This window comes from Neoarius graeffei, chromosome 9 (genome assembly GCF_027579695.1).
Source record: "Neoarius graeffei isolate fNeoGra1 chromosome 9, fNeoGra1.pri, whole genome shotgun sequence".
Lineage (NCBI taxonomy): Eukaryota > Metazoa > Chordata > Actinopteri > Siluriformes > Ariidae > Neoarius > Neoarius graeffei.
Genome location: NC_083577.1, coordinates 39,223,989 through 39,250,367, shown reverse-complemented (window position 1 = coordinate 39,250,367; position 26,379 = coordinate 39,223,989). Strand labels below are relative to the sequence as shown.

General features: G+C 41.5%; 1 protein-coding gene across 2 annotated transcripts in view; it reads left to right on the top strand.

Moving 5' to 3' along the window:
* Positions 1 to 2,037: 2,037 nt before the first annotated feature.
* The window catches only part of LOC132891657 (MORC family CW-type zinc finger protein 3-like), a 92,885-nt gene continuing 68,543 nt past the window's right edge, over positions 2,038 to 26,379 (top strand). For both annotated transcript variants that reach the window (XM_060929449.1, XM_060929448.1), the window contains exons 1-5: positions 2,038 to 2,145; positions 13,974 to 14,046; positions 22,705 to 22,837; positions 22,959 to 23,182; positions 23,542 to 23,695. In XM_060929449.1, coding sequence (XP_060785432.1) covers positions 2,107 to 2,145; positions 13,974 to 14,046; positions 22,705 to 22,837; positions 22,959 to 23,182; positions 23,542 to 23,695 — 623 coding nt within the window. In that variant the 5' untranslated portion in view covers positions 2,038 to 2,106. The remainder of the gene's footprint in view (positions 2,146 to 13,973; positions 14,047 to 22,704; positions 22,838 to 22,958; positions 23,183 to 23,541; positions 23,696 to 26,379) is intronic.

The window sequence follows — 26,379 nt, the reverse complement described above, 5'->3', positions numbered from 1 at the left end:
GGGGGGGGGGGGGTTTCCCCCTGCCGCCGCCACTGATGATTGTCATGCTTTTACAAAAACAAATGTCAATGTAACTGGTGTAAGTTTGATGGATGTAACAGTTTCCTTGTATTTAGCCTTGAGGTGTGTATACTGATCCTACTGCATCTTGTGTTTTCTCATCTTCAGCATCTTTTTTCTTGTCTGTTAGGATGAAAGTGAAGGTGTTGGTAACATGAATAATTTAATATGCACCTAGTTTTGCCCATGTAGAGTCTGAATTTTCAATAGATTGCAGAGGGTAGAATTCATTGCCTGGCATTTTTTCCCCCCAAACATAGATGCCACTGCCACTAGTGTGTCAGTTAACTCAATTTTGTAACAGATGCGTGTTTGTGTGTAAAATTAAGCCTGGATTGAATATATACACAACCCCTGATAATACAGGGTGTTTCAAAAAAAAAAATTGATATTATTTGAGATGTAAATATCCCAGAAACTACATAGTCTCAGCAAATGAAACTGAACAGGCTTCATGTTGTTGAGCAATATAAGATTTATTCCTCAAAATCTAAATGAGAAATTCAAAGGTCTGTGGATTACGTGAACGATTTCACAAATTTTCAATGTGCACGCCGCCTGAGACATGGCACACGTCAAGTTGGTAGTCCAGCTCCTGCCAACCACGCTGCAGCATATCTTTGGTAACAGTCTTTTGTGGTAACAGTGCATTTTTAGAGAATTCTCTCATAAATGCACACTGCACAGTGTTGTTCGACTGTGTTTGAGCGTACTCTAACACACAAAACCCCTTTTCTTTTCCAGTGAATGGCATTTTTATACCTAAAAAGATAAAAACAAAAAACATTAAACATAAAATTTTGACCTGTTTCCACACATGCTGTTAAAATACGAGATCAATTGAATGAGAATTGGCAAAGTTATTAGATTGTGAAATTATATCAAAATTTTTTTGAAACACCCTGTATATGAATATTTTATTCTCTGTACCTCATCTCATCTCATTATCTCTAGCCGCTTTATCCTTCTACAGGGTTGCAGGCAAGCTGGAGCCTATCCCAGCTGACTATGGGCGAAAGGCGGGGTACACCCTGGACAAGTCGCCAGGTCATCACAGGGCTGACACATAGACACAGACAACCATTCACACTCACATTCACACCTACGGTCAATTTAGAGTCACCAGTTAACCTAACCTGCATGTCTTTGGACTGTGGGGGAAACCGGAGCACCCGGAGGAAACCCACGCGGACACGGGGAGAACATGCAAACTCCACACAGAAAGGCCCTCGCCGGCCCCGGGGCTCGAACCCAGGACCTTCTTGCTGTGAGGCGACAGCGCTAACCACTACACCACCGTGCCACCCTTCTCTGTACCTTTTGCAAATAATTTATTTTGTGCCCTACTAAGAAAATGTACTTAAACTTTGGACATGATGATGGATACTTGGTAAGATTTTGAAAGTAAATTGGTATATGTTTGCTCACTACTGCATGTACATGCTTGAAGAGGCCCAAAAGGCATAAACAATCAAAGTACCTCATAGAACAAGTTTTCCTTCTGCTCTTCTTTTCACTCTGGTCGAATTCATGTAGTGAGGCACATGAATGTGGTTTGTTTCTTTTCAACTTTAGATTTCATCATCCTTGGAAGAGAGTGGTGTTGTCTGGTTCTGTTCCCTGAAAACTGTTATTTTAAGATTGAATGAATTTACCCAATCCAGATGTTTAAAGTTTTAAAGAATAATTTCATCAGATGCAGTGGATTAGGGCTGGACGTGAAGTGTGCAGTGTCTCTATACAGTAATAGTTAGGAACTATTTTCAGAAATGAAACACAGAAAGTGTAGATATGACTGAAGGCTGCCATCTACTGTGCAGAAAACTTCATAGACTGGAGCCTAAATCTGTACGCATTCAAAAATATGAAAACTAACCAATCACTGAATACCCTTTTAGCATGCTTGTTCTGTGGCGATCCCCAAAGGGAGGAGTTTGTGTAGGAGGAGTCAGTATAAAAGTCACTGCGTCATCAAACCTGTAGAAGAATTTCCTGCTCCTTCAGACGAAGCTAATTTTGAATCTAAAGAGAGCAGTTTTAATAAAAATGGACTCACGAACAAATAGAGGAATACCTTTAAGCTCAGTAAGTACTTAACTACGGTATATACACATTACATAACTATGATTAGACTTAACTCTAACCACCTGTGTTTGTGTGTACTGTAGCTACCCAGGATACATAATTAGGTTAATTAATGATAAGTAATTGAAATAAAATTGTTTTATTGACAAAGTCAATAAAAATTGAGAGTTTGCTATTAACTTAAACTTTGCGCAAAATATTATATACACAAATATATGAATGATTCACCACATTTCGTGTAAATTAAATCTTATTAATAGTAACAGATCTAGATAAATCCAGTGACTATAGACCAAACTTTAATATGCCTAAAGTCAATGTTAATGTCAGTAATGACTATTATAAATTGCCAATGATAGACCCTCTGATGATAATGTTCTTCTAATAATATTCTACACTGTGTGCACAATTATTAGGCAAGTTGTATTCCTGATGATTAATTTTATCGTTGAACAAATACAGTGCTCTCAGTCAATCCAAATTGTTAATAAACCTAAAACCAGAATGATTAACAAAGGAAAGGGGAGTTTAGGCCTTCTCAGGGGAATATATAAGTGTGCAGAATTATTAGGCAACATTTAGTGTGCAGAATTATTATGCAACTAAATGAAAAGCTTAAAGTTTCCCATCTCACTTGTTTATATTAATTTTCAGTGTAACAAATAAACAACTCAGAATTAACAAATAAACACTTCTAGCATTTCAAAAATATTCAGTGACCAATATAGCCACCCTTCTTTTCAATAACTGCCATGAGCCTTCCATCCAGTCTGTTAGTTTTTTGATTTGTTGACGATCAACTTTTTGTGCAGGAGCAGCCATGGCCTCCCAAATGCTATTCAGAGTGGTGTATTGTCTTCCCTCGCTGTAAATCTCATGCTTAAGAAGGGGCCACAAGTACTCAATAGGGTTTAAGTCAGGTGAGGAAGAGGGCCATGTCATTACTTTGTCATCTTTAAGGCCTTTGTGGGCTCGCCAAGCAGTGGAGTACTTGGGTGCATGTGATGGTGCATTGTTCTGCATAACAATCATGGCCTTCTTGAATGATGCAGACTTCTTCCCATACCACTGCTTGAAGAATGTATCTTTTAGAAACTGGCAGTAGGTTTGGAAGTTGATGTTAAGTCCATCTTCAACCTGAAATGGTCAAACTAGCTCATCCTTAATAATAGCAGCCCATGCCATTACCCCTCCACCACCTTGCTGGTGTCTGAGTCAAAGTGCCCTGTGTCCATTAGTTATCCAGCTATGGGCCCATCCATCTGGTCTATCCAGAGTCACTCTCATTTCATCCGTCCATAAAACCTTTGGAAAATCTGTCTTCAGATATTTCTTGGCCCAATCTTGACATTTCAACTTGTGAGTCTTGTTTAGTGCTGGTCGTGTTTCAGCCTTCCTTACCTTGGCCATGTCTCTGAGCACCGAACACCTTGTCCTTCTGGACACTCCAGGTCGGTTGCAGTTCTAGAATATTGTGGCACTGGAGGATAATGGGTTCCTGGTAGCTTCATGTTTAATCCTTCTCAAGTCTTTTGCGGTTAATTTGTGTCTTTTCTTCTCCACACATTTTTTGTGACCCTGTTGACTATTTGCAACAAAACGTTTGATTGTTCTGTGCTCACATTTCTATAGCTTAGCTATTTCAAGAGTGCTGCATCCCTCTGATAGGCATTTTACAATTTTTGTCTTTTCAGTGTCTGTTAAATCTCTTTTTTGGCCCATTTTGCCTGAGATAAAGAAGCTGCCTAATAATTATGCACACCTTAATATAGGGTATTAATGACTTTAGGTCACACCCTCCCTCATTACACAAATAAATACAACCTGAGAATGCTTAAATCCAATTAGCATTCAAGTGTATCTAGCTTGCGGTTGGAAAACATGCATAGAAATAATGGTAGGGTCAGAGTACTCACTTGCCTAATAATTGTGCACACAGTGTATTTCTAAGTCTAAGTTAGTAAAAGTCAGACAAAAAAAGTCAGACGAGTTGGTTAGAATCTAACGTCTGGTCTGGTGATCTGACCCTGTCAAATATAGGGTCATCTTGCTGCCATCCAAAATAGTCCTCCATTCGTCCCTGGCAACCATCGCGAAGGGTGATCCGAACTTTATCTTAGTGATTTTCTGATATTTTTACTTCGTAGTTTGGCTTTCGCCATTTCCACCAATGGAACTTTGTTTCATTATCTCATTCAAGAGAACATAAAGTTAAAGACGAGCAGGCGAGAAATGCAGATGCAAAAAAACAAACAAAATGGTTGAGTATTCTTTAAGTTCGTTTCTTAAGACACGTATTTTTTAGTATGTTACCTCGTTTGTTGACAGTTTCGGAGAACACTTCCGCCTTCTTCAAAACAGTCACCAGATGTCGAGTGGTGACGTGCCTTATCAGCTGATGTACTCTATGGAGGCGTGAACATCCCGCCCAATTTGACAGGTAGTCCACGCCTCCTGCTGTCAGGTCGCTGCCCCAGGACGGCGCTCCAGGTGTGTGACAGCGCGTATGCTCCCTCATCCCGGTTCATCGTCCTCTGCGCCCGCTTGCGTATCTCCACTGCCTCCACATACCGACATACCATGTCGCGCTGAAGAGAATAGATACCAGCGTTGGATTTTGGAGGCAGTGGAGATACACAAGCGGGCGCAGAGGACGATGAACCGGGATGAGGGAGCATACGCGCTGTCACACACCTGGAGCGCCATCCTGGGGCAGCAACCTGACAGCAGGAGGCGTGGACTACCTGTCAAATTGGGCGGGACGTTCACGCCTCCATAGAGTACATCAGCTGATAAGGCACGTCACCACTCGACATCTGGTGACTGTTTTGAAGAAGGCGGAAGTGTTCGCCGAAACTGTCAACAAACGAGATAACATACTAAAAAATACGTGTCTTAAGAAACGAACTTAAAGAATAGCTATAATAATCAGACATAATGAATTTTCACTACATATATAAAATGGTGGGCGGCACGGTGGTGTAGTGGTTAGCGCTGTTGCCTCACAGCAAGAAGGTCCGGGTTTGAGCCCCGTGGCCGGCAAGGGCCTTTCTGTGCGGAGTTTGCATGGTGTCCACGTGGGTTTCCTCCGGGTGCTCCGGTTTCCCCCACAGTCCAAAGACATGCAGGTTAGGTTAACTGGTGACTCTAAATTGAGCGTAGGTGTGAATGTGAGTGTGAATGGTTGTCTGTGTCTATGTGTCAGCCCTGTGATGACCTGGCGACTTGTCCAGGGTGTACCCCGCCTTTCGCCCGTAGTCAGCTGGGATGGGCTCCAGCTTGCCTGCGACCCTGTAGGACAGGATAAAGCGGCTACAGATAATGAGATGAGATGAGATATAAAATGGTTGAGTGTCGCGGGTTTTCTCGTTCTCTCGAGCGTATCATTAATAGCGCCATCTGTAGGCTTTATCGGTAACTGCTAAGACATTGGGTGGCTCAGTGTGACCCCACGGCGGGGACCGAATTCCCATCTCATCTCATTATCTCTAGCCACTTTATCCTGTTCTACAGGGTCGCAGGCAAGCTGGAGCCTATCCCAGCTGACTATGGGCGAAAGGCAGGGTACACCCTGGACAAGTCACCAGGTCATCACAGGGCTGACACATAGACACAGACAACCATTCACACTCACATTCACACCTACGGTCAATTTAGAGTCACCAGTTAACCTAACCTGCATGTCTTTGGACTGTGGGGGAAACCCACGCGGACACGGAGAGAACATGCAAACTATGCACAGAAAGGCCCTCGCCGGCCACGGGGCTCGAACCCGGACCTTCTTGCTGTGAGGCGACAGCGCTAACCACTACACCACTGTGCCGCCACTGAATATCATCAGTTTTGGGGAAAAAAATCATGTACAGTGGTGCTTGAAAGTTTGTGAACCCTTTAGAATTTTCTGTATTTCTGCATAAATATGACCTAAAACATTATCAGATTTTCACACAAGTCCTAAAAGTAGATAAAGAGAACCCAGTTAAACAAATGAGACAAAAATATTATACTTGGTCATTTATTTATTGAGGAAAATGATCCAATATTACATATCTGTGAGTGGCAAAAGTATGTGAACCTTTGCTTTCAGTATCTGGTGTGACCCCCTTGTGAAGCAATAACTGCAACTAAACGTTTCCGGTAACTGTTGCTCAGTCCTGCAAACTGGCTTGGAGGAATTTTAGCCCATTCCTCCGTACAGAACAGCGTCAACTCTGGGATGTTGGTGGGTTTCCTCACATGAGCTGCTCGCTTCAGGTCCTTCTTCAACTTTTTGATTGGATTAAGGTCAGGACTTTGACTTGGCCATTCCAAAACATTAACTTTATTCTTCTTTAACCATTCTTTGGTAGAATGACTTGTGTGCTTAGGGTCGTTGTCTTGCTGCATGACCCATCTTCTCTTGAGATTCAGTTCATGGACAGATGTCCTGACATTTTCCTTTAGAATTCGCTGGTATAATTCAGAATTCATTGTTCCATCAATGATGGCAAGCCGTCCTGGCCCAGATTTAGCAAAACAGGCCCAAACCATGATACTACCACCATCATGTTTCACAGATGGGATAAGGTTCTTATGCTGGAATGCAGTGTTTTCCTTTCTCCAAACATAATGCTTCTCATTTAAACCAAAAAGTTTGATTTTGGTCTAATCCGTTCACAAAACTTTTTTGCAATAGCCTTCTGGCTTGTCCACGTGATCTTTAGCAAACTGCAGATGAGCAGCAATGTTCTTTTTGGAGAGCAGTGGCTTTCTCCTTGCAACCCTGCCATGCACATCATTGTTGTTCGGTGTTCTCCTGATGGTGGGCTCATAAATATTAACATTAGCCAATGTGAGAGAGGCCTTCAGTTGCTTAGAAGTTACCCTGGGGTCCTTTGTGACCTCACTGACTATTACACACCTTGCTCTTGGAGTAGGGCTGATCGATATTGGAAAAAATCAATATCACGATTTTTTCAGTAAATATCGATATCGCGATTTTTAAAACGATATTTATACACCTTTTTTTTAAAGCCCTGATCATCAACACCTGAGGCACCGGGCCACATTTTTATAGTACAGGCCTCATAGGCTACCTGTCAACCCTTCCCGTTGTACCCTGAAACGCCTTTTACTTAAACTATTTACTGTGCAAGCGCGTACTTTGCATAGGTCCTATAACCTGCACAAGGTTCTCCTCACTCAACATTTCCGATCACAGAGTTTGGAGCCAGCGCTGGTATTACCAGTGATTACTGCGTAACGTCCACACCGGCTCGTAGCCAGCCAAGGATAAAATCTCTCTCTCTCTCTCACACACACACACTACAACGTAAGCTTGTGTGTTGTTAAGACACCAACATTAAACACGCACACACACGGACTGGCCATTGGGAGTAGCGGGAGTTTGTGGGCCGGCGGAGAAAAAAAAAAAAAAAAGTTGCGCGCTGGCCTTTAATATGATAAGCAATGTTAACAGTTTCTTTAAGAAACTGTTAACATTGCTTATCATATTAAAGGCCAGCGCGCAACTGTAATAAACAATGTTAACAGTTTCTTAAAGAAACTGTTAACATTGCTTATCATATTAAAGGCCAGCGCGCAACTGTTTTGTTTTTTTCTCCGCCGGCCCACACTGAACCACCGGGAAAACTCCCGCTACTCCCGATGGCCAGTCCGTGTGTGAACACGCACAATATAGAGACAAGTCCTTAAGAATTAACATGCATGAAAATAGCTCAGCGGCATGTAAACATTCCCTGAAAGTGTAGGTGGCACTGCGGCTAGATGCTACGTGAAATGGCACAAGGCAAACACCATGCGTCGCTCAGTCAACAGACAAAATCCACGAACCCAGTAGTCCTCCTACTACTGTGGGTTAGTGTTCTGTGGCCAAAAACACCCTATGCACAGTCATTCCAAAACATCCCCACTAGTTGCAGGTTATGTCTCAAATACAGATATGCGTTGTGGATTAAGCGATCTATTTTCAAGCATCAGGCTTCTCTTCCTTCATCTTCCAAATGTGGACTCCGCTATCTTTTTGGCATGTCAGCATTGAAATACCATTTGCAGAGATATTTCACTCGAAAAGTAAAAGCAACACATGATTAGGGCTACATGATTAGCAGGGGGACACCGTTTTAAGCGCACGGAATTTTAAAAACAATGTAATTACATCTGAGTCCGTCTACATCGCGCAATAAACCCGTCCTTAGCAGAACCTACTTCAAAGCATGATGCTAGCTGCAGATGCACAAGTCAAAATCAAATGAACCCAACATGCCGCGGCGGGCAACATTAATAACCAAATTGCCTTACCTTAAAACGCTGCCTTGACCACAGGGCGACTCGCAATTATTCCACTTAAATCCACACGGTTTAACACATCTAACACAGCTAGCAAGCTGGATATGTGCTAATATTGTTGTGCTTGTTTTCTTCCGTAGATGCCATTTTTACATTACCCAGTCCCACATCCAAAAATATGACGTAAATATATGTTAATTGTATTATTATAACTATTAGCAAGCAAATCAAACAACATATTAACAAATCAATATATCAAATCACCCGACACGTATGAAAACAGAAGAACTGATTTTTTACTGTTGCGGAGATATCGCGGGAGTAGAATGGATGACGTATGCAAGGCTACGGTGCGCCTTAGGGGACAGAAGGGTTCGTTTTACCTTACTGTCACGTCAATGTTATTGTTGTTTTATTGCCATTGTAGAAATATTGTGCACGTCCCTTTCGACAAATGACAAAAAATCGTTTCATATCGATATTATGAATTTTGATATCGTTTGACACCAATATCGATATCGCGATAAAAATACGATATATTGCACAGCTCTATCTTGGAGTGATCTTTGTTGGTTGACCACTCCTGGGGAGGGTAACAGTGATCTTGAATTTCCTCCATTTGTACACAATCTGTCTGACTGTGGATTGGTGGAGTCCAAACTCTTTATAGATGGTTTTGTAACCTTTTCCAGCCCGATGAGCATCAACAACGCTTTTTCTGAGGTCCTCAGAAATCTCCTTTGTTCATGCCATGATACACTTCCAAAAACATGTGTTGTGAAGATCAGAATTTCATAGATCCCTGTTCTTTAAATAAAATGTAATATTGTAATATTGGATATAAAATGTATTATTTATAATATGTATAATGTAAATGTATAATATTGTAATATAAAAATGTAAGATATGTAATATTGGATCATTTTCCTCAATAAATAAATGACAGAGTATAATATTTTTGTCTAATTTTTTTAACTGGGTTCTCTTTATGTACTTTTAGGACTTGTGTGAAAATCTGATGATGTTTTAGGTCATATTTATGCATAAATATAGAAAATTCTAAAGGGTTCACAAACTTTCAAGCACCACTGTATGTGGCAAGAGTAAGAATAATTTAAGCTTGTTTTAATGGTTTGATCTGGCCCAAGCAATGAGGACAAAACTGCACTGCTTCGAAAATGTAAATTTAACAGCTTCATGAAAGTGCGTTGATGGTTACCATGAAAAAAATGTGTCTCCTGCACTGCATTCCTCCCCCGAGTCATTTGGTTTTGTGTTCTTGGTCTCAGAGCCATGCGCACGAAACAGACACAGAAGACAGAATCAACGTTTAACAATGCACTTTTTATGGAGATGTTTTAATGTTATTCTTTATTTTTTTATCCAGTTGAATATTTAGCGTACAAATGTATTTTCAGCTCTTAAAAATGACCTAGGTCTGGACCGCGGGGGCCTCAGAGCTGGCTACGGCCATGATCAAGTTATATATATTTTTTTAACTAATCATGAGTAGTCAGGGCGGGCGGGAGATTTTTATGTTGTCAGCGGGAGGTCGGGAGGATTTTCTAAATGTTCCCTAAAGCGGGAGATCTCCCGCCCACAGCGGGAGAGTTGGAGCCTCTGCAAATTTTCCAAATCACCTCCTAATGTTGGTTGTAAAGCAGTTTCCAATACTCATTATGTTTTGTACATGTTTGTTGTGCTTTTACAATAACAAATGTCAATGTAACCAGTATAAGTTTCATGGATGTAACTGCTTCCTTGCATTTGACCTGGAGGTGTGTACACTGATCCTCACTGCATCTTCTGTTTTCTCACTTTTCACCATCTGCAACATGTATAATTTAATATGCACCTAGTTTTGCCAGTATAGAGTCTGAATTTAACAGATTGCAGAGGGTAGAATTCATTGCCTGGCTTTTTTTTTCCTCCTTCTTCTTCCAAACAGAGATGCCACGACCACTAGTGTCAGTTAACTCAATTTTGTAATAAGTTTGTGTGTAAAATTACACCTGGATTGAATATATGTACAATCCTTGATCATATATGAAAGAAAATTGTATTGCCTGTGCCCTTTTGAAATAAGTTATTTTGTGCCCTACTAAGAACTTGTTAATTAAACTTGTACAGGTATGTGATCATGGACACTGTAGTAATAAATGTTGGAAATAATTTATATGAAATTATAGTCACAATTGTGTTCTTTTAATGACTAACATAAAAAGGCTGCATTTTTAATCCTCTTTCCTGCAAGTTTAAAGCTTTCCTTCCTACATTTTAATTTAAGTGGTGAGAACTTCAGCACTGTGGCATCACTGCTCCTAATTAGGATAAATAATTGAGTTAATTAATGATAAATCAATGAAATAAAATTGCTTGGAATGTCCTATTGGACAAAAGCTGAAGCAGAGCTCTTGAATGACAGTTTCATTTCTCTGAAAATCATTGCTTCTTTTTTGGAAGGAAGCTTTCAGTTTAATTTCATCATTACTGTACTCAGGCATTGTCATTTTTTTGTTTGTTTTTTTGAAAAGGCTTATATACAAAATCACAGTATTTGCATGAGATGTGAGGACTTCAGCACTCTGTTATCAAGATAAATAATTGAGCTAATTAATCATAAATAAATGAATTTTATGAAGTAAAATTGTTTTGAATTTTACAACTGAAGCATACCTGTTGGGTTTCATTTCTCAGAAATTTTCTACCTTGTTTGGTTAGATAACTTTCATTTTTATTTCTTCATTACTATACTCAGGCAGTGTGATTGTTGTTCAGGTAGGAACAACCAGCAGTAGCTGTGTGGTGAGCTTTTAAAGTCTAGAAGTAGTATGTATGCAAAAACATGAGTGTGCCTTTCCATTTAAAGTAGATACGCAGAACCTTTATTTTTAAATAAATTTGAGTGGATAGTATCTCCACCCTTGACTCTTGTATGCTGCATAAATGGGAATAAAAAAATATATATTTTTGAGAGTTAAAATCGACTGCAAAGTTGGCATTTGAGCTGCCCCGCTGAGCCAGTCAGCCCTGAGTGCGTGACATAACAGTGGTAACTGGTTCTAAGGCTGAGGCCTTTGACAGCTATAGACCAAAGTCGTATAAATAAAAATTTATGGTGAAAGTAAGAAATACCGTTACCGACATGCTCAACTAAGACTGATTTGACTTCACTGATTGTGGGTTGACTCTCATTAAAACAGGATAGGTGTTATAACTTATGCAACATACATATACATGCATGCATTTTCACTGATAAAACATAAAAGGCTAATTAAATATATATTATTTACCAGCTGGGAGGTCCATATTGTGAAATACTGTGACGGAGGTCTTGAAAATACTGAGAGCGCCCCAAAGGGAAACCATATTTAGAACTAGAAAAGCACTCGGAGAGTGCAGACCTCCGCCAAGAATCCTTTTAAAAAATCCAGGATCCAGAAGGTGATCTGGATCACCGCCAAAATTTAATGGCTTGTTACTTGTGCCCAGTCACACCTCTGGAAAAAATTTCAGAGCAATCCGTTCATAACTTTTTCCGTAATGTTGCTAACAGACAAACCAACCAACAAACAAACAAACCAACGCTACCGAAAACATAACCTCCTTGGCGGAGGTAACAAATCTGCTACAAGCTCGTCAAAAACCTGTTTGACAAGCTACGTCAGCTTGGAATTTTCCGAAAAGAAGACTTGATCTAGATCACTTCCCTGATCCAGGTGACAAAAATGTTGACACAAAATTGCTACTATGTTTGTTGTGAACGAGCAAGTCGCCAAAGGTCCGGACCGTAGGATTCTGGACCATTTGTGAGCCAATCAGAGCGCACAATTTGATGGAAACTGGATTGCAAAAAAAAAAAAAAATCAGATGAACTGAGAACATCACATCCTGAAGCAAATTAAATAATCTTATACTGGTAACTTAAACACACAATCCAAGTTACATGTCTCATCTCATTATCTCTAGCCGCTTTATCCTTCTACAGGGTCGCAGGCAAGCTGGAGCCTATCCCAGCTGACTACAGGCGAAAGGCAGGGTACACCCTGGACAAGTCGCCAGGTCATCACAGGGCTGACACATAGACACAGACAACCATTCACACTCACATTCACACCTACGGTCAATTTAGAGTCACCAGTTAACCTAACCTGCATGTCTTTGGACTGTGGGGGAAACCAGAGCACCCGGAGGAAACCCACACGGACACGGGGAGAACATGCAAACTCAGCACAGAAAGGCCCTCGCCGGCCACGGGGCTCGAACCCAGGACCTTCTTGCTGTGAGGTGACAGCGCTAACCACTACACCACCATGCCGCCCCCCAAGTTACATGTATTAATCTAAATGCAGGTAAACAATGTGTTTTGTATCCAAATGAGAGTCTGAGCTTACCTGTCTGTGTTCTTGCTTCTTGAAGGCCAATCTTGTGGCCGATTGTTTTGAAACAATCTGACTTTCAGTTGTTCATTCAGTTCTCCGTTCATTCGCTTCTTCCATGTAAGGGCGAGATGGCAGCAATATCCAGCGGAGAAATCAGATGGCTGCTCCACTCATTCTCCATGTTCTCCATACTGGGTACTCCGCCATTACTGCTTGGCTCAGGCAATTACTAAAACCCGGGACGGAACGGGACGTCATTGGTTTTAGCAACAACCGCAGGGAGGTCACTGCCCGAGCGATATGTCATGTCCCGTTCTGTCCCAAGTTTTACCAACAACCCTCAGCTCATTCTTTAGGAGAACTGGTGCAATTGAACTGAATTCCCTTTTAATAAATAAATAAATAAATAAATAAATAAATAAATAATTTCCTTTTCTTGTAGTTTTATTTAATTGTCGGTACTGCACCCTCTTTCAATACGGGTTTATAGCCAACGCTACTCAACAGATCAGAGGTCTGATATGAGTCTTCAGTAAAATGTGCAGAGCAGAGGAGAGACCACTTCGTAGACGCTTAATGTGCCTGTGAATTTCTCGCCAAATGCGTCCAAATCTTTGCAGTTTGAACATTCTTGGGCCATGAATGCAACATAAATCCACCTTCTGTCATGTTGCTGCACCGACCAACAACACATCTATGTGGCATGGCGATAAATTACCTTAAAATTGAGGATTGGAGTTGCAGTTAGTTCTGTGTTTTAGTATAGCGGAAATGATGAGACCGATAGACTTCCTGCTGTGACATTGCGGACGTCAAGGTCATTCACTCAGACCGCTACTAATATGAATCACTTTAATCGTAAAAATTACTATATTAGATTTATTGTTCACGCTTAAAACTATTCTTGTGCCATTCTTGAGGTCTCAAGGCATTTATAAACGAAAGTGAAGCCATGGCTCTGCGTATCTGCTTTAAGGACAAACACAAAGGGGGATGATTTGCAAGACACTTTGTGTGACAAATAAAGGTGGCTTCTTCTTAATTAATCTTTCATGGTATTGTAAATCTGGATGCTTGGCAAATATTGCAACATGTATTCATCTTTATAGCAGATTTATTTGTCAAGATACTTGATTATAATATGTTTTCCTCCTAAAGATTAGTCCACGGTATCTGCACACAAACTCCACTAGCCACACGTGGCCATTCAGTGCTATAGCAGAATTAATTGGTGAGTCAAAACTGCTTTTTTTCTTTATTACTTTCCTTTTCCCAACTGATAACTGGATGATTTTCAGCAAAGAGTTGACATCCCATGCCTATCTTTCACATTCTGAACCACAATGTTCTAACTGCTTAGTAAGACCAATTCTAAAGATGAACGCTGAGAGAGAATGTACAATGTGTTAACTATGATTAAATATTGATGCATCTGAATGCAAAAGGTGTGTGTGTGTGTGTGTGTGTGTGTGTGTGTGTGTGTGCGCGCGCGCTTGTACAGTATATCAAATTTCTTTTCATTGTTGTTCACCAAAACAAAATCACCACAAGGGTAATTTCTCTCAAACTGTTAATTAAAACAATGAGCATCCAATAAAAGTAATCTTTGTAAGGGATATTTGAAGATAAAAAATATATAATGAGCAATATAAATGAGCAAATGATTGTTTTTTTTTGAGTAAGTCACTAAGGTGAACAAATCGCAAATAATAATGGCGTAGCTTCTGACCCTCAACTATATTTTGAAATTTAAAAGGAATCTTTTAAAATGAATTTTCATTGTTGGTGTGAAGCCGGACAGCACAGTGGTGTGGTGGTTAGCACTGTTGCCTCACAGCAAGAAGGTCCACAAGGGCCTTTCTGCATGGGTTTCCTCTGGATGCTCTGTTTTCACCCATAGTCCAAAGACATGCAGATTATGCTAATTGGAGACTCTAAATTGACCGTAGGTGTGAATGTGAGTGTGAATGGTTGTTTGTCTCTATGTGTCAGCCCTGTGATGACCTGGCGACTTGTCCAGGGTGTACCCCGCCTCTCACCCATAGTCAGCTGGGATGGGCTCCAGCTTGCCTGTGACCCTGTGCAGGATAAGCGGCTACAGATAATGGATGGATGGATGGATGGTGTGAAGCCATGGCCAAAAGGTTTGAGAAGCAGCTTTGGGATCAAAAGGTCAGCGATTTGATTCCCTGGACCAGCAAGAATAGCTGAAGTGCCCTTGAGCAAGGCACCTAACCACCAACTGCTCCCCAGGCTGCTCTGGGTATGTTGTACATCACCCTGGATAAGAGCATCTGCTAAATGCTTGGAATGTAATAGCTGTTATAGTACTTTTTGACCCCTTTAAGTTTGACCAAACAGGGAATCACCAGGGAATCACTCACTCAATGTCTGTTTCCAGGATGTTGGATACATTTTCATCATTACCAGAACTGTTTCTTTTGTGGCACAGTGGGTAAAGCTGCTTTCTCATAGCAGAGCTCCTTGTGCATGCAAAGCACCCACAGAGCAGAGCCCCATACTTAAAATAAATGCATCTACCTGATTTTTGATATCTTGAATGTATGACGTCTGTATGTATGACAAACTTGTACCACCACAGGGAACCCGATCATAAATGCAAGGTGATATCTCAAACTTTTGACAACCAGACAACAAAATTTGTGTCTTTATTTACATAAGATAGATAGATGTTTTATTTAGCACTTATTTGTAGTCTCCCTTTTTAAAAAATGTGGGATTATTTACTAGCACATTTTATAGAAAATATTCATGACTGTTTTGTATAAAAGGGCAGTAGATGGAGATAAGTGCAGAAACAATTTTATTGAATTCCCCCTTTTATCAATTATTTGATAACTAGAATAAAGCAAAATACTTTCCATAATACAGTTTTTCTGTTTCCTGTCCCTCCTATACAGGCTTTCAACAGACGCTACATTAACAGGGAAATTGAAACAATTACACTGCTGTTTTTGTGAGCCATAGGCATCTCTACGCAAATGGCAAATGAACAGATCAGAAAATATGCAGATTCACATTATATAAATCAAACATAACTATCATGTTATTTCTTCAGCCAGCAATAAACAAAAAAAATGTATAGTTCATAATCATCCACATTCAAGAAAAGGGGACTATAACTCTCATATGGCCTCGGAGGCCAGTTGATGAGCTCCTCTGGATACATCTTCACCATCTGGTAACCTTTCATGATAGCATACACCATTTTCATCATCATATCTCTCAAGCATCGTAGAACACATGGTACAATCAGACATATCAGGAACAGTACACACATTACTGGCATGAGTATGGTCAATAACCAATGTCCCCATCTATTTCCCCATTGGAGAATCCATGAGTACCAGGAATCGTTGGTGGGCTGTGGGGCTGTCACTGCTTCTCGCATAATGAGCAATGATGGAGATGTTCTGATAATTGTCTTAGCAGCTGCCATGCCAGTCCATTGATCTTGTTTAATGCTGCTGCTGTTCCTCCTCCCAGCAACAGCGACCACCCCACATTTGCTCTGGATGATGTCCAGGGGTCAGCAAGGACATACCGTACCCATTATATCTAGTGGATGTTGATCTTCTCATCATATGGTGAACTTTCTTCTGAAACGGATTATCTTGAGCAATCATGAGGCCAGGGAACACCATGGATGGGTAACAACACCCTTCCAGTTCCAGTCTGTTGGAATTCTTGAATATGTATGTGAATCGCAAACCCACATAATCAGTGGGTAGGAAGTCATGCTCAACTTTGCCTTGTTTATACTGACGCTGGAATTAGCAGAACTGATGCGGCACCTTGTGTCATTCTAGGAGCATTGCATATATGCTTTCCATTTGGACATCCTAAGAAGTGTTGAGCCATCAGAACATACACATGTGTCTCCTTGGGCACATAGAACTAGACACAAAACCATGTGTTGTACAGATTCAGGGGGTCTAGAACAGTTGGAGATTAGGCCATCTGCTGCTTGATGTATACCCTTAGACATATTTGTAGTGCGAAGTAGTTGTCCTATAAAGAAGACTAATGGCATACTTTCACCCACCCAGCACTTAGTTCTATCCTTGTTGAGCTCTCCAGCCGTCTCATTATCTAGTGGCACATTGGCCCAGTTTGAATGCAATGAGTGGCATATCCAGCATGAGTCACTAATTGATAAATTCTTTGCAGTCTCTACAGCCAGGTGACTGGTGATTGATATCACAGCATCAGATAGGAAAACACTGATAGGTGCTGTTAGGGGGTGACGCTTCACTACTCTTGATGTATTTTGGTGGTCCGAGTGCACGTATGCCCTTTCACACTCTTCCTACCTCACCAAAACTCTGAGACACCCTGCTAGCCTCACTTATTCACTGTTCTCTTTCTCCTTCATCTCTGATGATACCTCTTCATCCTCCTCTGTTCCCCCTGGCAATCGTATGTGCTTGCAGTGTGAGGAGTGAATCTAGTTCTTTCCCCACCCTTAACAGCTGTTTGCTTCATCAGCAGCACCTAATATGGTCCCAACCACCATGGCTGTCTCCAGCTCTTCCTCCTCAGGTCCTTCACTGCAATCCAATCACCAGGCTTCAAATCATGAAGCGGTCTGGACGTGTGTCCTTCACCTGATTGTGAGTGATAGCAAGAGCAGAAAAGAGATCCATACAATAACACATTTCATCTTCACACAACACAGTCAGGGTTTGTGGTTTTAGGCCCTAAGCCCATGCCAGTATTGGAGTATTGGGTGCCAGCCAGAATTTCAAAGGGGCTGCGGTTGTGTTCTTTTTTTTCCTCACATGCATTCTGATAAAACAGCACAATAGGGAGGACCTTTACTCAATTCAGGCCCATATCTTCACAGTATTTGGCCAATTTGTTCTTCACTGTTCCATTCTCTCATTCTACTGCACCATAGATAAGCACAGTGGTGTCTTATTTTTCTTCAAAACTTTTTTTTTTAAATTAAGAAAAGAAAATTAAAAACCCCTTTGTGAACCAATACTTAGCCATATAGCTCATCATCCCCCTTTTTAATACTTGGTCCCACCCATGTATTAACTTAGCAAACATGGGGAAATAACTAGGGTGGCAGGGCATTCCCACATAACCTGGGCTAGTATCAGGACCATACCACTCTCCATTACGTTTGACACAACTGGCTTATTTTTTTCAGCGTGCTATCTCCTGTGATGTAGCTGGTGACTGAATCTGTTCTAGTGTAGCAAACCTGAAAAGAGGATTCTGAGACACAGTTAGGGTTAATGCAAGCACAAATGGGGAACCCTTGGAGGCAGCTGCTTATAGGTTGTTATTTGTGTGACATCCATTTGGACTGGAAACCTCATTCTGACAGCATCCTGCAATCCAGTAACGAACTCCTGGAAGGCCCCATAACTGGCTTGCATCCAATCTAGGTGATTTGCATGCTCCTCTTCTTCAGGCAACTTGTTCTGGATCTTGCTGAAGTCCAAACCTAGTTTCTTTGCAAAGACTCGGCACATTTCATGACTAGTGGGGAAATAAGTCTTGCAGAAATGAAGCAGCTCCTCAGCACACTTTGGACCCCCATGCTGTCTATGGTCCTTTATTTTAGCAGCAGTCTGCATAATCTCCTCTGGGCTCCAAGCACGAAAGACCATAGTTGGGCCTTCTGGGCCAGCTACAGCGACCACTGGCGTATGGATGACTGTGCAAACCTTCCCATCTTTATCAGCACACACTCGAGAGCCTTCAGTTCCTTTCTTTATTGTGTGGGACCTTGTGTGTGATGACACTGGAGTAGATGTCATTACCTGTGTGGAGATTTCAACTTGTTCAGGTTTCTCTATGGGTTGATTATGGTCCTGCATTTGTTGACCAGCATAAGGTGATATTGACACAGTTTCTGGAGGCCAAGAAGAAGACGGAGGGGGAGGAAATGAATCCTGCATTGGGTTGAGTTTTGGATGAATGCCAGCACTCCTCTGCATAGTTCCAGATGCATAAGAAAGCAAAGCTAAAGCTGTAGAAGCACTAGAATTCTGATTAGTTCCCTGCCGTTCTACCTGACCCTGATGTGTATGTGAATTTGCCCATTTATCTCTTACCACAGCTTCCATGCCACATTTTAAATGCACCCCAATCAACCTGTATTCTATCTTTCTTCTTCCTTTTCCCATCTTTCTCTACTCATTTCAACCTGCCCTCAAGATTCAGTATCTGTCATACGCTTAAACTACCTCCTTTTGGAAATCCGCATTGTTCTATCCACATCCCAAGTTGCTTACATGAGTCCAGTCCATACTTAGTTAACATACAGTTGTGGCCAGAAGTTTACATACAGTGACATGTCATATTGGATATGAATGTCATGGCAATATTTGGGCTTTCAGTAGTTTCTTTGAACTGTTCTTTTTCTGTAGCAGAATGATTGTACAGCATACATCTTTAATTAAAAAAAGCACTAGAATTTGGTGCACAAGTTTTAATTTTCATTGGATTTTCTGAAATCAACACAGGGTCAAAATTATACATACTGGGTCAAAAATTTACATACACTCACTTAGATTATTAATTCAGAGGTGCTGAAACTTCCAAAATGTCTTTTATCTTGCCAAGGCCGAGGTCTCTTAACTTCCTGTTTTGATCATGATTGACTACAGTTGGTAGCTTCTCTGTGCCTTCATAAAAAGGGCTTGTTTACAGCACTCATTGGCTTGACCAGCACACAGTAAAATGGGAAAGTCCAAGGAGCTCAGTGCAGATCTGAGAAAGAGGATCGCAGATATACACAACTCTGGAATATCTCTTGGAGCCATTTCTAAACAACTGCAAATTTCAAGATCAGTTCAAACAATTGTATCCAAGTTATTGTGAGGTGTAGTCACTTTGCCAAGCCACTTTGCTTCAAGAAAACCCAAACTGTCACCCTGAGCTGAAAGGAAATTGATTTGAATGGTCAGGAACAACCTGGGAACCACCATGGCACAGCCCTGCCATGAACTGGAAGCTGATTGATCACTGTCTACCATTCAGATCACCATGGACTAAGAGGCTGCTATCCAAGAAATAACCCCTTGCTCCAAAATTGACATCTTCAAGCTTAACTAAAGTTTGAAGCTGACCACACAGACAAAGAAAAAAAAGCCTTCTGGAGGATAGCTGTATGTCAGATGAGACAAAGATTGAGTTGTTTGGCCACAATGACCACCAAGTACAGAGGGACATTGTACCAGCTTGTGGTGGTGATGGGATGCTCTGGAGCTGTTTTGCTGCCAGTGGAACTGGTTCATTGCACAAAATGGATGGAATAATGAAGAAGGAGGACTACCTCAGAATTCTTCAGCATAAACCATCAGAAACTTGAATGCGACTTGGGACTTGGGAGTTGCAACAGGACAATGAACCAAAACACGCATCAGAGCAGGTTGTGGAGGATCAAGCAGGCTAACATTAAGCTTAAAACAAGTCTTGACTTAAACCCTTTTGAAAATATCTGGACCGTGCTTATAAGTCGAGTCCATGCCAAGAAAAAAAAAATTGAATGCTACCAATTCTACCATGAAGAGTCGTGAAATATCCAACCAGAATTCTGCCAGAAGCTTGTTCATGGTAAACAAAAATGTTTAGTCTAGGTGAATCTTGCGAAGAGACATTTTACCCAAATATTAGGTGTGCTGTATGTAAGTTTTTGACCCAATATGTATTCTTTTTGACCCTGTGTTGATTTCAGAAAACCCAAAGAAAATTAAAACTTGTGCACCAAATTCTAGTGTTTTTTTTTAATTAAAGATGTATGCTGTACATTCTGCCACAGAATAAGAACAGTTCAAAGAAATTACTGAAAGCCCAAATATTGCCATGACATTCATATCCAAGATGACATTCATGTCACCTGTATGTAAACTTCTGACCACAACTATATGTTACTTTTGGATAAGAGGGATGGGTTTCAGGAGTTCTTTCAATTTCTTCCCGCTTTGTTTCTGTCAGCCCCATATTGAATGTTGCAGAGGAACTACAAAGACCATATTTTACTCTCACGTATACCCCAAAACGTGTCATGATCACAATTACTTACTGCTATTTGTCAGCAGACAGGTAGGTTTCTAGTCCACCCAAAACCTTACTTGAAAAGAGCCGAAAGGGTTTTTCTCTCAACCTGGTACGTATTCACTCTCTCAAAAATACACGCACTGATGGAGCCGCCCATCTACACACCGCATCTTACTACAGCTCTCTGCAACACCCAATCATTTATCAATTTATGAGAATAGAAGAAAAAAGACTTTTCCTCACCACAAGTTCGTTGGATATCAGCAGCAGTGGGGGATCCCGTCCTCTAAAGAATCAGTCTGTCTCCGGAGAGCTCATCAGACTTGCTGGGCAATAATTTCCCCAAACTTGGATCTGGAAAAGTCCCCACTACTTGTGACCTCCCATCCTCGTCACCAGGAATTGTGGTGGAAAATTGTAATAAGACTTGAGGCTGTCAGGAAGAAAGCAGACAGAAATGAGTTTATACATCTTGCAAGAGGACTTCTCCAAATGAAAAGAATCACAGTGTTTCACCCAGAGAAGCATTCTCTATTTTCACACCCACTGTTATATATTTGTACTTGCCAAAATAACAATAACATAACTTGCATATCAAATATCTTCTTAATCTCAGGGTGTTCAGCCTTGGCACCCTCTCTATCACGACCTCACTATCTTGACACGTATACATGTTTACAGTAACCTAGAAAATCAAACAGTGTGACACAAAAAAACCCAAAAACTTCATCTTATATAAACATGAGACACAGTGAATGACCTTCTTTTCTAAGGATCTGAGAGGCACAGATTCTCTAAAAAATATATTTTCCCCCTACACAGTGTCTCTGAAGCTTACCTTTCTGAAGATCACTAAAGTCATAAGAATTGTCTAAAAATGAAATTTTCCTCTAACTCTGAGCCCCAAACACACATGGATGTGAAAGATGTAACCAAACAAGTGTTTGACATATCAAGTTTGATATTCAGAAGTAATGATGTAAAGTGAAAGTGCTGGTTCACTGTTGTCCACCAGGCACCCAGCAGAGTCACACCATAATAAATGTCGTGGTGGTGTTACTGACACATGGCATGCAGTGTCAAAGAAAGGAATAAATATGTATTCATAACTGTGATGCGTATCTCATTACTGATATCCCTGTCACAAGACAATGCAGCAATTTACTGATGCAAAATACACTACACAACACAATTTGATGTTTCATATGTTATTATTATTCTATTCAGGTTAATTTTGTGCCCTTGTAAATATTTTGCTCATACACTCATTGGGAGCACCGCTTTTTGGCAGTGCCTAAATATCTATATTAACTCCATTGTCCAAGGTGCAAATATGACACCCTGCAATACACTGGTGTCCCATACAGGGTGTATTCTCACTCTGCATTTCCAGGATAGGCTGCAGATCTCCATCCATCCAAGTCATTGCAGGGCTGATACATAGAGACAAACAACCATTCATACTCACAGTCGAGTTAGATCCACCAATTAACCTAACCTGCATGTCTTTGGACTGTGGGGGAAACCAGAGTACCTGGAGGAAACCCATGCAGACATGGGGAGAACATGCAAACTCCACACAGAAAAGCCCCTGCTGGCCACTGGGCTCGAACCCAGAACCTTCTTGCCGTGAGGCGACAGTGCTAACGACTACAACACTGTGCCAACCAGGCTCCAGATCTGTTTTGACCAAAATAAAGTGGTGAAGACAAATGAATGAATAGTTTACTTGCTTGCTTTACAGAGCTGACTAAGAATGTAAACACTGAGAGCCCATGAAACAGGCAAATGTAAAGTGTCCCTCACACTGGATAGTATAAGATCTTTTCGTGTATTTTCCTATTCACAGATAATGGTTATGATCCAGATGTCAATGCAAAACAATTCTGGATTGATAAAACAGAGATCAAAGACCAGCACTGCCTTATCTTCATGGATAATGGATACGGCATAGATTATGATAAGATGCGCAAAATGCTCAGGTAGGAGTGTGTTGATTGATGCAGAGCCTGCATCATCCTTCAGAGGGGAATTAGATCATCTCACTCACTCACTCACTCACTCACTCACTCACTCACTCTCTCTTTCTCTCCTCTCTCTCAGTTTTGGCTTCAGTGAGAAGCAGACAGTAAAAGGCCATGTTCCAGTGGGTCTTTATGGTAACGGTTTTAAGTCAGGTTCCATGCGCTTGGGGAAGGATGCCATCGTGTTCTCAAAGAAAGCCAACATCATGTGTGTGGGTCTCCTGTCACAGACTTACCTGAAAGAGATAGGAGCACAGGATGTTTTAGTGCCCATTGTCAAGTTCACAAACATGGGACAGCCTCATATCCTTTACCGAGAAACAGAAGCTATATTTGACATAAACAGGACTGGAAATTTGTATTAAAGGAGCATTTATTGCAGTAGGAAAGAAGAAAATAGCAAACACTCTGTTTAACCAAGCTTACATAGAGGTACATAACCACTTAAACTGCCATATTATTCCTCATTTATTAATCTTTAATCATATTATTTTGTAACAACAGTAAAACGAAAAGGAATTATATGAAATGATGAGGGTGAGGAATGTGGTGGAAATACTGGAACTGCCAATGGGATCAAGGTAGAGAGGTAAATACGGTAAATGTTTCCTGAGGGTTTAAAGGTTCCTCTGTGTGGTTTGGACCTTAACTTCACTGTTCACTCAGTGCTGCACCGGAGCATGCAGAATGTCTTCATGATATCCTGAAACATTCTCTCTTTAACACCAAGGAAGAACTGCTGTCTGAGTTCAGTGTTATTGACACGTTGTGCGCTAACTCAAGTGGAACCCGCATCATCATCTGGAACCTACGCAGGTGAACATGCAGAGAATTTGATTTGCACTAATATAGTTATATATATGAGAGCTCTGTTTAGATTAAGGATGTGATGGAATGCTTATGACATTTTACCATGATAGGGAACCCAAAAATAATAATCTTAATGGTACACTGGTGGATTTTTTTAAACAAATTACCTGGAAAATATGTAGCACATGATAAAATTAACTAATAGGAGTTCATTAAAAAGAAAAAAGATCAGGAGAAAATTTAATGTTTTTATAGGGTTATAACTTCTCGATAGAGCAGTTGAATGGCATTGTGGGGGAAAACCTCAGCTACCCTGCATGCAGGAGACACAGGAGTTTAGTGCCTGCTTTTGCAAAAAATATCACTATAACAAGAGGAGTACATGGGTATCATGATTAGATGATAAGTTCAAGTTATACAGCATAAAATCTCTTCATGCTGAATTTTTTGTTATCAGGTTTCTTGTCTGTACAGCATATTACAAAATAGACATAGTAGAACACAATGCAATAGTCGTGCATAAATGAATGAAAGTAATGGGCATAAAGTAGGATTCACAAAACAGGTGTTTTCATGTCAGGAAGCAGATGGATGGATGTAAATGCAGGAAGAGTATATTTGCAAACCGGAGGGCAAACAGATAAAAAATGTCAGGCAAAGGCATGGTCGTGAAACAGTCATACGAGGCGCAAATAGAATATCAGACGTGATGCAAAGCAGGGTTGAGAAAACAGAATCAAGAACCAGAGTAACAAAACAGACTATCAGGCTTGGTAATGTGAGACACTAGGTACTGCACATATACTTGCAAGGTCTAAGTGTTTTCAGAGTCCTTGTAAGCATACGTTGTCATTGCGCTCTAATCTGGAACAGGTGCATGGTAATTAGTCCTTGCAGCATGTGCTGTGCATAGTAGTATTCGGTACACGCTGCACGGTCAGAGCACAAATGAGTGTGAAAACGACAGGATGCACCCCCCCCCACACATACACACACCACCACCACCAAAAGCTAAAATCATCCATGGTCTGCCCCGAGATAAGGACCTGGAGATGGATGAAGTCCCTTTGGAGCGCCGTTCTGGCTTAGGAAGGACATTTGCATCAGAAAATGTGCTTAGTCGAAGATTTGGGTTCCGGTCAGGCTTTGAATGGGGGTATGGATGCAGGTGAAGGCTTTGGTTCAGGTTTGGACTTGGACATAGACATTGGCTTGAGCATGGTCATGGGCTCAGGCATAGACATGGGTGTGGACTCAGGCATAGAAATGGGCCTGACCATGGGCACAGACATGGGCTTAGGCATAGACTCAGACATGGGCTCAGATCTGGATGTGGGCTTGAGCATGGGCATGGACCCTGGCATCAGCATGGGCATGGACTTGAACATGGGTATGGATTCTGGTGTCGACATGGGCTTGAGTATGGGCTCGTACTCTGGCTTAGACTCTGACCTTGGCATGGATATGGGCTTGAACTCTGGCTTAGGCTCTGGCCTTGACATAGACTCAGGCATGAACATGGGCTTGGACTCTGATCTTGGCATGGACTCTGGCATTAGCATGGGCATGAACTTGGATTCAGGCATGGTCATGGGCTCAGGCATAGGCTTTGGCATGGGTATGGGCTCTGGAGAGGAGACCACCCTGTCACTCTCTGGTGTGAGCTCTGGAGAAGGGACCGCCCTGTTGGCCTCTGGAGTGAGCTCTGAGAAGAAGGTTGCCCTATCAGCCTCTGGAGAGAGCTCTGGGAAGAAGGCTGCTCTGTGAGCCTCTGGAGAGAGCTCTGGGAAGAAGCCTGCTCTGTCAGCCTCTGGAGAGAGCTCTGAGAAGAAGCCTGCTCTGTCAGCCTCTGGAGAGAGCTCTGGGAAGAAGGTCGCCCTGTCAGCCTCTGGAGCGAGTTTTAGAGAGGAGGCTACCCTGTTGGCCTCTGGCCCGAGCTCTGGCATGGAGGCCAACCTTTTTGTTGCTGTGTTGGTTTCACGGGTATCAGTCCTCCCAAAAGAAATTTCTCAGGGATCCTCCTTCCATAGGATTTGGTACAGGGATTTTAGCATGCTGCCAAAGGCCTTGGTGCCCTAGAGGTATGCATGCTCTATAGTGAGCAGGGGTGAGCCAGTGAATTATGCAGCCTACCCAGACACTCTCTGCAGGTTTGGGCTCCACTAGGTCCTCATAGAGGAGCCTACACTGCAGCAGAAATCTATTAGGTGGATACTCCATGCTGTCTTATGGTGCTGGTATTGTAGCCCTAACCTCTGGCAGAACCATACCAATCCTGGTTTAAGCACCATGACTCTGGCATGGCATTGCGCAGCATGCCTACTCCTTCTTGCTCTACATCCACTGAAAGGGTGAAGAGCACTGAAGCAGATGGACAGATGTAAATACAGGAAGAGTTTATTTACAAACAGGCAGGCAAACAGATCAAAAACGTCAGGCAAAGGCAGGGTTATGAAACAGGAAAGGGTCATACGAGGTGCAAACAGAATATCAGAGGTAATGCAAAGCAGGGTCGAGAAAAAGGACAACAGTCAAGAACCAGAGTAACAAAACAGACTATCAGGCTTGGGAAGGCCACCCAGTATCCATGCACACTTTTAGCAAAGCACAGTACAGTATGTCCTGATAGGTGCCATCATTGTTTAGTAGCATACCAAACAGGACCACATAGCCCTGAAAATGGTAGTAAA